This window comes from Pituophis catenifer, unplaced genomic scaffold, assembly GCF_029215685.1.
Source record: "Pituophis catenifer annectens isolate HBS135680 unplaced genomic scaffold, rPitCat1.0.hap2 SCAF_3, whole genome shotgun sequence".
In the NCBI taxonomy this organism is placed as follows: domain Eukaryota; kingdom Metazoa; phylum Chordata; class Lepidosauria; order Squamata; family Colubridae; genus Pituophis; species Pituophis catenifer.
This window is the reverse complement of record NW_027256883.1, coordinates 207,757,481-207,771,761: the sequence shown is the minus strand read 5'-3', so window position 1 is coordinate 207,771,761 and position 14,281 is coordinate 207,757,481. Positions and strand designations below refer to the sequence as shown.

The following is a 14,281-nucleotide window of genomic DNA, read 5'->3' as shown; positions in this document are numbered from 1 at the left end:
GCAAATATTTTGTAATGGGAAAAGGAAGGAACAAAATTAGCAATTTGTAGCAAGAAGGAAGTATTTAGCATGTCACCGAGGGATAAAATCTTAAGGTAACTCACTGAGGGAGTGGTACCCAGATTCTGCTCTTTGTACAAGAATCAAAAATATTTAATTTTAACATTCACTCAGCCTTAAAGGTATTTTAATGGTTTTTAAAGAAATTTATCTTAAGTGAATTGGGGGGGGGCGATTTGGATAGGACATAGCTTAGATACAAAGGTTGCCTTTATACGTCTCAAAACGGGACATGATTTGTTACAATACCTTCAGTTGTGTGTTGACTCAGGTTGTCACAGACCAATCACTAGCCATTTTATGCAGAGGTAGCAATTGTAACACTCACCCACAAACCAGGTCTGGGCTTTAATCCATCTCCATCTTGTGGACTGTCTCCATGGATTGTGCACAGGTCTGCCTCCGCATGAGAGACCATGTTCCTCCTATGTCTTCAGCATGTAACTAAGAAGCCATGGCTTTCTGTCCATGGGATGAGATGAAACTTCTAGGAATCGGATTTGCCACTCCAGGAAAAGGGATCTCATGCAAGGAATCAAACCTAAGAATGAGTTGATGCGCTCTACCTTACTCTCTACCCACAAAAAATCTGCAAATCCAACTCATTGGGTCTGCTTATTAAGGAGGAAAGGAAGTTAAGGAGGAGAGGTGTATCCTCTTCAAATGTCAATACTGGATCTTCAGATACTTTCCAACCATTCAATGCTGTCAGGTTCAGCATAGCAACCATTCCCAGTGGAATTAATCACAGAATAGGATTGTTTTGCCGTGCTTTGCCACTTAAAACCAGTTAGTTTAAATCAATCGGGGCCAGGCATCGAGAAGATGCTTTGAATCGGTGGCAGGCTGTCTGCTGTCCCTCTTGGTTTTAAGCTCTACGGTGGTCACCTACCCTCTTTCTGTGGCTGGAATATCGCACAAGGTGATGTCACAAAATGAGAATTGTGAACGAATCTCAGAAGTTCCAGAACTGAAGTGTCAGTTGAAGGCAACTTGATGATTATCTCTCCCCCCACTCTCTCTCCCCCTCTCCTAAATCATTCTCAGCTTTGGGGGCACTTTCACGGTGTGTCAATTAGGACATGACAATTCTTGTGCTAATTATTCTGGCTGGAGAAAGAGCATATTTCTCTGTAAAGTGTGACAGGATGAATAAATCTCCCATCTGCCAAAGCTTAATTGAACCCCAGAGTGATAACGTGATCCCCACGAAAGGGGTGGATACTTTCTGAAGTTGGAAAAACTTCATAGCGTGGGTTTTGTCAGGCTGTTCAGAGGGATGCAATTGCATGCTTGCAAAAGAATGGACTGGCAGCTGAAACGGCAACTCCACCCCACCTCCCAGCTTAAATAAGCAGTGTAGTTGATCTAATGGGATTTAAGAGGGTTGTTCGACTGTAAGCGAAGCCCAAGTAATGCCATGGACCTGATAATTGAAGTGATCCCCCCCCCAAAGAAAAAGCATGTTTAAAAGTACTGTATTTTTTGTTTTATACAGTTATCAAAATAAAAATAATTGAATTTAGCTCTATGCATAAGGATATTTGGCTACAGCACTTCTAAGTCTGCTGCTCAGCAGATCTGCTAAGGTGATCATGTTACAGGGAAATTTATTTAGAGAGGAGCTTGTACTGTGAGCAAGCTCTGTCGACTCCATTTTACTAGCCAGTCCGTACCAGATCCACAACTTCTCAGTGGAAAATGGCTTGCCTCGGAACTGACCATGATCACCTGTGTCCCACCCAAGGATAAATCACCTCTCTTGCATTTTGAACTTCAGAAACCTAAAGCCTTCATGTTGACCAGACCTCCCTCTTTATCCTTAACGTGTGTGAGATTTACCAACAATAAATGCCAGCAGCAAAACTGAAGCTTTCTCGGAGAAAAGCCCCCAAGAGCAAAGGCTCCAAGAACTAAATTTTGACTGGGGGAGGGCACATGGGGAGCCCAAATACTTAAGATTCTGGGTGGTATCATCTAGTAATGTAAAATCAGATTGTGGTGCTGCCATCACCGCTGGGAAAAAGTGGAGCCTTCCCCATAGATTTTGAAAGCACTCTCTTTTTGTAAAAATTGAAACCCACCACTCTTTCAAAGGGCAGGTTTCTGTTTCAGGATGTTAGCCAACAAACATTTAGGCCCCTTCGGCCTGTATATTTTAACTTTTATGATGTCAACTTACATTTGAAAGGACAAAGTAGTAATAGTGGCTTGGTGTGACTTGGGGGTTATTGTGGAATCACATTTCCTTTCTCTCCAACCCTCTGACTACCTGATTTTCATTTTTGTGCAGCTCCTGCTTCAATTCATCACAATTTTCCTATTACATAAATGCAGAAGTGTGATTGTGTTCCCTACAGCTAATGGTTCAAAATACACTACTCACGTTTTAAAAAGTTGGGATAGCGGTTTTAGTTTGCTTTGACTTTTCCCGAGAGAGCAGGAAAAGGAAAGGGTGAGCTTTTGGGAGTCTTACCTGGGCCTTCAGAGTTGTAACCATAGTTAGAAGGCGGGTAACATGGCAAACTGGTTAATCCGAAGCAGTAATAACAAAACTTCCAAACTCCCGGAGAAAGGGCATGAGAGTGCAGAAGGAGGCAAGGCTGTCGCAGTTCATTGATTCCTAATTGTCCCTGGCATTGACAAGCAGCGAGAGGAACACAGCTGCGGGTTTCCAGTTCATTCCTTTGCATTGTTCTTTTCCTGAATGTGCAAATCCTGGTCTTGGGTCAGCTGTGGCCTGCTTCCTGCAAGGAATGTCAGAAAAACGGTCTGATTCTCATCGGCTGCAATCCAGATTAAACCAGCCCTCCCCCTCAGTCCAGAGTCAGGGAGGGCCCCTGTGCCTTAGGCTGGGACCTATTCAAACATGCTGGGTGCCACCGAGAGACGGGGCCAAGAGCAAAACTAGACTCATCTTAATGGTAGTGTTACAATCCTTAACAGTTAAATTATTTTAGTTCCCCTTTCCCTGCTGTCCCATTCAAAATTGCCCTTCACAGCCAATGTCTTTCCGTGTTCCATCTGCGCAGAGATGCAGTTGTGCCTTTCAGAGCTAAAGAAATTCCCTGCACTAAAAGTTAGTGATGGAAAGGTTTCTTTTCTCTCTTTTTAAAATCTACTCAGAGTTAATTTTCACTCATCCTGAAATGCAACTGACAAGATTTTCTGCATCAGGTGCCATAAATGAACAACACGTTTTCTGTCATTGCTGGACAAAGACATTTGGCAGATGTTTGGAGAAAACCTTGGCTGTTGGCCAAACCCTCCCCCCCCCCCCGTGTTAATTCAATACCAGCTTACTATATATTAGAGTGACGTTCTTTCATTCTTTGGATTTGTAGCACGTTTGCCTAAAAAAGCTAGCCACTGCCATCCTCTGAAGCCCTCAGCTTTGAGAGTCAATGCAACCGCATTTCTTTCAGTCAATGCAGTGTGACTTTCTCCTCACAAGACTTTGGAAGAGCTAACAGTCATCCCTTGAAAAGATTGCACTGTGGCTTTCAAATATCTTTAAAATGTGAAGAATGGGATTTTTCTTCAAGAGTTCCTTCCAAAATGGCAAGGCAAATGGATGATATCCCTCCGTCTCTTGAATCCCTGAATGACTTAATACAAGTTCCCAACCTGCTGTTTCTCCTTAAGGGGCAACATTTTTTTTTAAAAGCCATCTCTCTCTGGAAGTTGACCACCCACTGTGCCGTTTACTCTAAAGGGGGAGAAAACAGCCGTTCTGTTTTATTTCTAGCAACTAAATGTCGTAAATGTCACCATTTTCATAATTTATTATTTGTTCAAACGCCAGACTGCCAAGTAGTTTTAACTTGTCTTGCCCCACTTTTCTGTTGCTTAGATAGATTGGAGTTGTCCAGTCTGAATGGAAATAATCCATGTTCGTTTATGCTGGTTGAGATTTCCCTTGTGCTATTCCTGGTCAGCTGTCCACCCGGCATCTTCTTGAGCCTTGGGAGGTACAACCACCATTGGACTTCTTCATGAACTGTATCTATACATCCCTCCCTCCACCTTCCAGCCTCGGCTTCCTTCTCCCAATTGCTGGGTCAAGGCTGAAGACTGCAGCTGCTGCTTGTTGCTCACCTCTGGGCTACAACTTTTGCTATTCAGCTGGTCTTTCAAGAGCTGATCCCCATTTCCTGAAATGGAAACACACACAAAAAAAGGCTTGGATGCAGTTTGAGACCTAATCTGCTCCTTGATGGGAGGTTTTGTTTTTTTTTGGAAGGGGGTGGGGGGCTTGCATACGAATACCATTTGAAGGTGCAGCCTGGTTCTTTTTTTCCCCCTCTCCTGGCCTGCTGTTGTTTTCAAGATGTTGACCACCGATCTGAATTCCTGAGGGGGAGGAAGGGGGATCCTTGTCCTAGCAGCATTGTTTCTGAGAGCTCGCCTCTTTTTTGGGTGATGTAGAATGATAAGCAGCAGCAGAACTATCAAGATGAGCCCACAGGAGGGGGGCAATCTTCACTGAATTTCATTCCTCCTGCTGGGACCCCTCTCCCATCAAGATTGCGATCTTCCCTCCCGACATTGCATGCTTTTCTTTTACCTTAAAGGTCCTTGTTATTCTTAAAGCATTCTTGCCCAATCAGCATTTGCCACTCAAGGGGACTCTGCAGTGCACACCTGCCTAGTTCCAATACTTCTGTATCGGGCGATTTCAGCCTCAAACTTTAATACATGCGTTGGAAGTATATGTATTTTGAGGAATTTCAAATGAAACAGCCTTCCAACTTCCTTGCGCATAACAGTCCACAGACATCATCCCGGAATTTCTCCTATATGCTGATTGGAATCCGGGTTCATCTTTACAGGGGCAGTAACAAAACAATGGAAAGTTTCTGCTGAATGAATGAAAGCAACTTGGATGTTGTCGACTGCCAGGGTTAGCAAGGCGAAAGTAATAGCAAGAATAATTCCCAAAGACAATTCTGGCAACTGCTAAGAAGGGACCATTCATTGCAAGTTCTGGGTGCCACTCCTGCCTGTTTTAAAACTAGATTTTAAAGAAGCCAAAATAAGAATCTCTATGTTCAGCATATTTAGAGTAAGACCAAAATGTAAAATGACTTGCACTGTATCTCTTATATGATGTCCCTATTATTATTTTATAAGTAGCCTCAACTATTTGTAACAACTGGATTTTCATTGAGAAATTTAAAAAAAAAAACCAAAATTGACTCATGTCTCCACAATTTTAGTGGTTTAGACAGGTATGTCTTGTCAATGCAATGTCAGGTTTGTTTGTTTTTTAATTATTTAAACATCCGAGTAAAGAATAGCCACTAAACATAGCTCGGGTGCTAGAAATGTCCCCAGTATGACAATATTTGGGCAGATTTTCTCAGAAAATAAAGGGCTATGTGTTTGGTGGCATAGCCACTTTGGAAAACTTTTCCGGGGCTTGGTACTTGGTGAAGCATATCCAAAGGTGTTCTGCACCTCTGATCATCAGAAACAAAGGGCAAAGAACTAAAATAATTTGCTGCTAGCCGCCTCCATATCAAATAAAAATGTTAAGTGAATTTAAACTTTAAGTTATTCCATGTGTGTAAAGTGCCAGTGGTAGTACTGTGAGCTACTATAATTAATCACTTTGGCCCTGTATTTTACTTCAAAACAAAAAAGGGAGTGTAAAAATGCTAACATGAAACCACTCCAATTGACCAGTGAACTTTAATAACTAGAATTGGATTTATGGTGTCTGGGTTTTCTTGAATTACTGTCCTGACAGATTTCCTGACAGGAGGCAGTCACCAGAATGTGCTCACTGGATCTCTCGGCAATCTGATCTTGGGGGGCTTCAGTAGAATTGCAAGGTGATGCCCTTGGCTGACCAAGCAGGGCTGATGCTGTTATGTGCAGAATGCAGTGATCCCATCACATCTTGGCCACATCCACAGTGCTGTGAAGTGGCTGAGATGCATCAAGGAGATGCAAGGGAGATCAAGGGAGAGAAGAATCCATGTTTACCAAGTGGCAATCACTACCATGCAGCATGCCCAAATCATTGCTTCCTTTAAAGACTGGACAGACCTATCTATACTGGAGATAACTTTGAAGTGTCAGGGATCTGGAGAAGCTGGCTGTTAGGCATGCCTAGCAATGGGCAGCAAACTTTTGGAATGAAATTCAACTGATGGCGCAGCTGGGTGAAGTTGGCTTACATAGGGGAGCCTTTGCCTACATGAAGACAATCCAAAAGTTACGTACCTGCGATTAAAAGTGGGATGGGGGGAACCATTTGCTCCACCCTATCTTGATTCCTAAGCTATGGAAACTGACATGATATAGTGCAGATTCTTGACTTTGTAGCTTATCTGCATTTTATAATTGCCAGGAGAATTGGCACAAAGGAATGAACATCTTAATTTGCATTGCAGGTTTTTGTTCATGCCCCACAAAACATCAGCAACAGTTGGGCATATATGGCTGGTGCATCTATAGCTCACCCAATTTCAAACCAAAACATGAAAGCTTGTGCATTGTGTTAGGGAAAGGAAAAGACAAGAGCAGCAGTAACTCTGGTAGCTGGCTCTACTGTGTTTAAATAAACCAGGATGAATTTGGCAGTCGGGAAACAAGTGTTTGACATAATTTTGGGGAGAACAAACAACTAACTACAAGCAACTTCAGTGTCCTGTTGCTCATCATGACTACCCATATTTATTAATAGTAAGCCTATAGCATGATTTAGACATGTTTTATTATCCACGAACTGGTTTATTCATGGCATAGCACTTGTATCTCATTCTATTAAAAACAGTTGCCCAGTGGTTTATAGTGATTTGTAAGTCCATGCACAGATGATTTGACAGGTGAACATTCATTAATGAGAACTTTCACTTTTAAGTCTAGTAGAGCACAACAGCCAAAGCATAGCGTGCTATATCAATTCTAGCGTTTTTCCTAGAGTTAAATGAGTGTCCGAAATACTAACTAATGTTGGTTGGGAATAATTATTTCAAGTAATCAATATATTTATTCTGTTCTAAATGAAAATAAGTCCCTGGATATTTATATTTGGCAAAATAGTGTTCTTGTAAAGAGGATTATTATATTTATATGAACAGCTTTGAACTGAAGTTCTGGTGTTTTGGGTTTGGCGGTGTGAATGGAAAAAGGACTGGGTATCCTTTTGTTTAGTAAACTCAAACCATTATTAAGAGCATTAGTGTGCTAGCAGGTTATGAAAATGATTGCATGTTCATTTACTACTATATATCTCTACACATGAAAGCTGCTGTAGCCAAGAATTACAAGAGATAAATAATCTGTTGCTTCATAATTATTTTCCAAGTGGAGTTCAATATTACTTTTTTCTTGTTAAACCTATTCAGTCACAAAGAGTGAATCAGTATCAAATGCATCTATTGGGATGGAATTGCTTGATCCTACAAAGCACAATATTTTCAAATCTGGAGAAAACTTCAACCTTTCAGTTGGCTTTTTGTTTGAATTTTGGCATGGATAACAACTGCCCAGAAAACCAAACTAGGATTTTTTAAGTTTTTTTAAGTACCTTCCCCCCTTCCCCCCCTCAAGTCACTGACAACGAATACTTTGAAGTAGACAAGAGATCAGGTGACTATAATAGATTCATTGCAAAATACTATCTAAAGTTACACTCTTGTATCAGATAAGAACATGAACGTGCAGTTTATCCATTGGGGAATTTTTGTAGGTGTCTTGACATACTCGACTGCCATTTTACAAATTTTCTGTTGGTCAATTAAGACTTTAAAGAGTTTTCAAGAAGGCTTAACACGGATAACTAATTTCGTATTAGTTTGGTCAGGAATACTTTGCCAACGAAAGTAGGAAAGCAGTTTTCTAATTTTGTTCAGGCTCAGTTATGCCTTCTTATAAAATAAACATAGTTTATGGAAATATAAAACAAAAGTGAATTTCCCTGATATGAATATCTTTGGATTGAAACAGATTTTGAATGCCTAGTTGTGCAAATTAATAGCATCATGATCTTATCTCCTATTGTCCTTGTCACACCTCAGCAAATGATGCAGGATTTGTTGTGCCTTGGACAGCTTTGTAAGAGTAAAGTAATATATGTATGTATTCCATCTCGGGGTAAAGATACAGATTTTAGCTGTGCATACAACAGCAACTAGTCCATCAGATTTCTGCATTTCTAGTAATTCTATCGTGTATTGTGTGCTATCCATGATTGTAAATCTTCAGTGAGCTGGGAATATGGCTGTTTTTTCATGCAGTGGGTTTCTTCAGGGATCTTTAGAAGAGCATATGACGCCTGTGGCCAGCGGGGCTTTTTATCAAGTTTGCCTGATACGCCAGTTGCGTCCCTTTCTGGATCGGGACTCCCTACGCACGGTCACTCAAGCACTCGTCACTTCCAGCCTGGACTACTGCAATGCTCTCTACATGGGGCTCCCCTTGGGGTGCACCCAGAGGCTGCAGTTGGTCCAGAATGCGGCCACACGGAGGATTATGGGAGCGACGGGGCGCTCACATATAACACCTCTCCTGCGCGAGCTGCACTGGCTTCCTGTGGTCTTCCGGGTGCACTTCAAGGTGTTGGTGACCACCTTTAAAGCGCTCCATGGCTTAGGGCCGGGGTATTTGCGAGACCGCCTTCTGCTGCCAATAGCCTCCCACCGACCAGTTCGCTCGCACAGAGAGGGCCTCCTCAGGGTGCCGTCGGCCAGACAGTGCCGGCTGGCGACCCCCAGGGGGAGACCCTTCTCTGTGGCAGCACCCGCCCTCTGGAATGACCTGCCCCCTGAGATACGCACGATATCAGACCTCCGGACTTTTCGTCGGGCCCTGAAAACACACTTATTCCATCTAGCCGGGCTGGCTTGATCCCATCCTCTCAGTTTTTAATTGAATTCAGTTTTAATTGGGTTGTTTTAAACTCGGGCCAAAATTATTTAATTGGTTTTTTAAATGTTTTTTAAATTTTATATTGCTATGTTTTATCTTGGCTGTACACCGCCCTGAGTCCCGCAGGAGAAGGGCGGTATAGAAATAAAATATAAAAATATAAATATCACATATAAACAGTCAACATAGTAGTCTCCATAATGGTGTCTTGTCTTCTCCTTTCTTCAGCTGATTCCAAATAATTGATCGGGTTTACCCGTAATTTGCCATGTCTTTGCAAGTTTTCTATTGTGACAGTAAAATTAATTTTTTAATTATTTCAAGGTGATCGTTTAAGCATTTCAATTGCTTAAACAATTAAGAGGGTCTATATTTTTTTAAAATTATTTTTAGACATACTTCAATATCATATGAACAGAGAGATCGGAGTATTCATTTAAATACAAATAATAATAGTAATAATAATATTTGTTACATTAATCATACTTATGTAATTGTAGTATTATTATACATATTTATATTAGAGTGTGTTCCTTCATTGTTTAGTTGTTCAGTGTTTTTGTGCGCCATTCTAATAACAATCACAATATTATTTAAATGTACGTAGTGATACCATCTTTCAACATCTAATCTTTACATCTAGCTATTACTTTTAATATATTATATAAAAATATGTATAATAATATTCCCCCTTGATCTTGTTTCTAGCTCTCAATAAAGCCAATCTTACATTAAACAGCATTCCTTTTCTAACCATCACCTCTTGCCCGCTTTGGTATTTGAATTCTTATTCGTTTTTTGACTTGCCTCCCAAACTCCTCCCTTGGATCTTTGTCTCTTGTCTACATCTTTCCTATCTAACCAAAATACTTCTTCCATCTCTATTATCTATGTTTTGGTCTATGTTTTGTTCTCTGTGAAATCGGCCTGTGTGTCTGGACTATGATGGCCATATAGAATGAAATTAAACATTTTTTTTAAGTATGGAAAGAAGGGCTAGAATTTGGCCTAAGAGAATATAAGGTTATTTGTTTAACAATGTCCTTTGAATTTGAAGACTTAATATCGAACTATGTGTGCAATCTTTGAAGATGGAGCCTCTTTTATGTTGAAACGGGAAAATATTTGTGGTTTTATTTTGTCTGTTTTAATGTGGTTTTGATATAAAATTATTCCCTTTCTGACTGATACATGTGGGTCATAATCCTTTGTACCATGAATTCAACCTCTATGTATTGAAGATCCATTTACAACCTAATGCATCTAAGTTCTCTTCCTTTTCCCTGAAATGCATGTGAGCTAAATGACCAGATACTGTCACATTTTGCTTTCCAATCTGTTTGCAAGTTAAAAACTACTGTAAAAAAAAAACCCAACATATCGTAATGGTATTATCGGTGTTCTGTGCCCAATAGCTCCATTTATCGTTCCTTTCATGTAGAATGGGTGTCAAACTTGCGGCATCACAGTGGCATCATGTAACATATTGGGCCTTTTCCTCTTCGCTAAACCAAGCATGGGCGTGGCCAGCGTGTGATGCATTCGGCCTGGGGGTCGTGAGTTTTGACAGCCCTGATGTAGGACATTTGTTCAGTACAGGTAGTTCTTGACTTACAATCATTCCTTTAGTGATGCTACAACAGCACAAAAAAAGTGACTTATGACTGTTTTTCACACTTATGACCATTGTAGCATCCCCGTGGTCACATGATTAAAATTTGGGGGCTTGGCAACAGGCATGTATTTAATGTATTTATGACAGTTGAACTGTCGGGATCATGTGATCACCGTTTGTGACTTTCCCAGCTGGCTCCCGACAAGCAAAGTCAAAGGGGGAAGTTAGATTCACTTAACAACTGCAGTGATTCGCTTAACAAAGGCAGCAAAAAGGTTGCAAAATGGGGCAAAATTCATTTACCAACTGCCTTGCTTAGCAACGGAAATTTGGGGCTCAGTTGTGGGTGTAATTCGAGGACTACCTGTACAGCCAACAAAAGACAAACTCTTAATCATTGATTTAATGAAGTCTCCCTTCTCAACAAAAATCAGTTTAAACCATTCCTCAGATTTATGGAATCATTTCTGTCATTATTAAATCCCTCTGCTACTTAATGCATAGTAGTTTTGACTGTCGGGCAGCATCAAGTTTAATAAATTACTAATTACTATAATTGAGCTTAGCCTTTTTTTGGTGTCAACAGCACATAAAGAAGAGCGGAAGGTTGAGGATAAACCAGGAGAGCCTCCTATGACGTTGAAGAAAACTGTTGGACCAACATTGGTGGTTGAGAAACATGTGTCTTCTCAAACAAGAAGTGTGGCCCTGAAGAAGCCCTCGCCGTTTGCCAGTACTTCCCTTATTAAGACCCCAGTGAAACATTCAGCGGCAAGCTTTAAAGGGGTCATACCTAAGAAGTCTTCGCTTGCCACCGGTTCTTCTGCTTCAGGTGGCCTTTCGTCCTCAAGGCCACCTTTGTCCTCCTATGGAGCCCATTCCATGCCTAAGAAACCCATCCCCCCTTCTAGCACAGTGGCAGGGCTTAAGAGACCCGTGATGTCTGCCGCGTCTTCTTCAACCACCCCTTTGCCTCCACAAGCCAAGCTAGCTGCAAGCGCCGGCCAGTCGCAGCCTAATTCCCAGATTCGACAAAACATACGGAGGTCCCTTAAAGAGATTTTGTGGAAAAGGTAGGAACGCTGTATATACACACCACCACCACCCTGAGATAATGGCACCTTGAAAGCCTAGTGTGCGATTCTCATTTATTACAATTTCCTGTTCGCAATGTTAACTTTCAAGTTAGGTTTACGAAATCCATTTATAGTAGGTTCGTTGATGGGCTCCTGTTGAGAAGGAAATACTTTTAAAGGTTCATGTTAAAAGAGTTTCATTTCAGAACGTTCTACAGAAAGCAAAGGCGGTTTGGTTGATACTTAGCTGCTCTAAATTGTCCTAAGTCATTAGCAGCACTTCCATCAAGTATGCATTTACAGAGATGTATACATTTATAAGTTTACAGTTGTTTTAAATCAAATGTTTCTCAATCACGGCAGCTTGAAGATGTGTGGACTTCAACTCCCAGAATTCTGCCAGCTGAGAAATACTGTTTTAAATTATTTTGAAATGTGCCAGTGATGAAGGATGGCAATCCCAATCAGAAAAGGGCCGTTCTCTCTTCAATCTTATGTTCTCTGGACTTTTTGTCCTCTCCGAGCTTGCTTGGTTGCTTGCCTGCAAATGTTTCTTTAGCAAGCTAAATCCATAAATGGAAGCTTAGCATTCAGACAAATCGGCTACCGATAAATATATAAGAGATAAAACCACGTTTATATACCATTCAAAGACAATAAAAAACTGAAGAAGGAAATAGATTACAGCCCATCCTTTCCAGCAGCCCACAGTTTGCTAAGCAGGCAAATAACCAAACTAATCAATACTGTAATCTAATCATGAAAACCCTAAAGAGGAAAAACCACATTCCACTAAAACTGGAAGGGCAAACTTCTTTACAGTAAACAGGCAGCAAACTCCACACTTACTTAATACTGATGATGTTACCTAGTTCGGTATTGAAACATTTGCAAGTAAACAACCAAGTTCAGAGAGCACCAAGAACTCTGCCGTTGAACCCTGAACTATAGATATTCTCTTCTATTGGAGTTCTGTTAATGAGACTAATTATGGAAGATTGCAGAGTCCCTTGCTACCTTTAGATTAAACTAATAGTACTGTCTTTTTCCCCCCCAGAGTAAATGACAGTGATGACTTGGTCATGACAGAAAACGAAGTGGGGAAGATTGCACTGAATATTGAAAAGGAGTTGTTCAATTTATTCCAGGCCACAGATAATCGATATAAGAGTAAATATCGCAGTATTATGTTCAACCTTAAGGACCCCAAAAATCAGGTTAGTTTGTATTGAAATGAATTGTTTTGACTGCTTTTATTTTCAACTCTAATTTAATCATTAATATAAATTATTGTATATTGCTCTGGAATATACAATACATCCCTACCTCAGATTATTAGGTTTTGAACAAAATGACTAAGAAATATTTGATAGATGAATTTATATAGCGTGAATAAAAATTGGTTTCCCTTATTTCAGTAATTGATCATGTGATAAACTGGGTTGGTATTGTAGATTCATTGCAAACAAAAATATTACTAGACTGTTAATACTGAAGTATTTTTTGAGCCTCGGTGGATAATTTTAAAGAGTGATTAATGACTTTAGGGATAATGGAATTTATGTTGAAATCCAAGATTTAACATTTTAAATGCACATAAAGATAAATGTAAGATTTTTCATAAAAGCACAAAGGTAATGGTTGAAATTCACTATATATAACATCATCGAATTGCTCAGTGTATTTTTTTTAGCAACCACATAAAAAATGAGTGTTCTTTAGATCTATAGTTAGATGACTTATATTGGATAATATTTATCTAGAAGTCTATGTTATCTTATTACTGTGTAATAAAACCAATCTTCTCTCTAGGGGCTTTTCCACCGTGTTCTTCGAGAAGATATTCCTTTGTCAAGGCTTGTAAGAATGAAGCCTGAAGAACTCGTATCTAAAGAGCTATCGGCATGGAGAGAAAAACCAGCCAAATCAGTACGAAATAATTTGTTTTCCACATATTAAGTAATAATTGTGATGCTTTTTGTATTAATTATGGTTAGGGGATATGATTTATACGAATGTACAGGTAGTACTTGATTTACAAATGGTCACTTAGTCACTGTTCAAAGTTAAGACAGACCCTCCAAAAGGTATTTATGACCCAAATTGGAAGTTACAATGGATGCCCCCCACAATCAGATGATCACATTTTTGGGGTACTTGGCAACTGGCTTGTATTTATATTGTTTGAAGTGTCCCTCAGTCACATACTGTAACCACAATTTACAATATTTTTTGCCTGAAACCAAGTGTTCATTTCCAATTTCACATAATCACATCCTCAATGGTTTCAACGTAAGGACCATGGTGATTTGGTTAACAATCGCCACAAAAAAACTTGTAAAATCGAATTGTTCACATGCTGACAAGCATGACTTATGTCCATCAATCCAGGCACAATTATAGCCATAAACCAAGAATTACCTATATTAGGGTGTTGTTATTGTTGTTGTTTAACAAAGTAACAATCACTGTGGATTTTGTAACTGGTTACAATCTATACAGTCATTCCCAGCCTGATGCTTTCTGGTTATTCTGGTTACATTTACTATTTTATTTGACATTGACGCTGCCTGACTCCAGTTTACTCCAGGCGGCTCACAAAATAAAAGCAAACAGCACTGTACAATCCAGATTGTATGAGCAAATGACA

At 40.0% G+C, this 14,281-nt stretch overlaps 1 protein-coding gene across 3 annotated transcripts in view; it reads left to right on the top strand.

Moving 5' to 3' along the window:
• Positions 1–14,281, top strand: part of DIDO1 (death inducer-obliterator 1) — a 74,819-nt gene that overhangs the window by 41,364 nt on the left and 19,174 nt on the right. For all 3 annotated transcript variants that reach the window (XM_070941795.1, XM_070941794.1, XM_070941796.1), the window contains 3 exons: positions 11,142–11,628; positions 12,689–12,848; positions 13,444–13,560. In XM_070941795.1, coding sequence (XP_070797896.1) covers positions 11,142–11,628; positions 12,689–12,848; positions 13,444–13,560 — 764 coding nt within the window. The remainder of the gene's footprint in view (positions 1–11,141; positions 11,629–12,688; positions 12,849–13,443; positions 13,561–14,281) is intronic.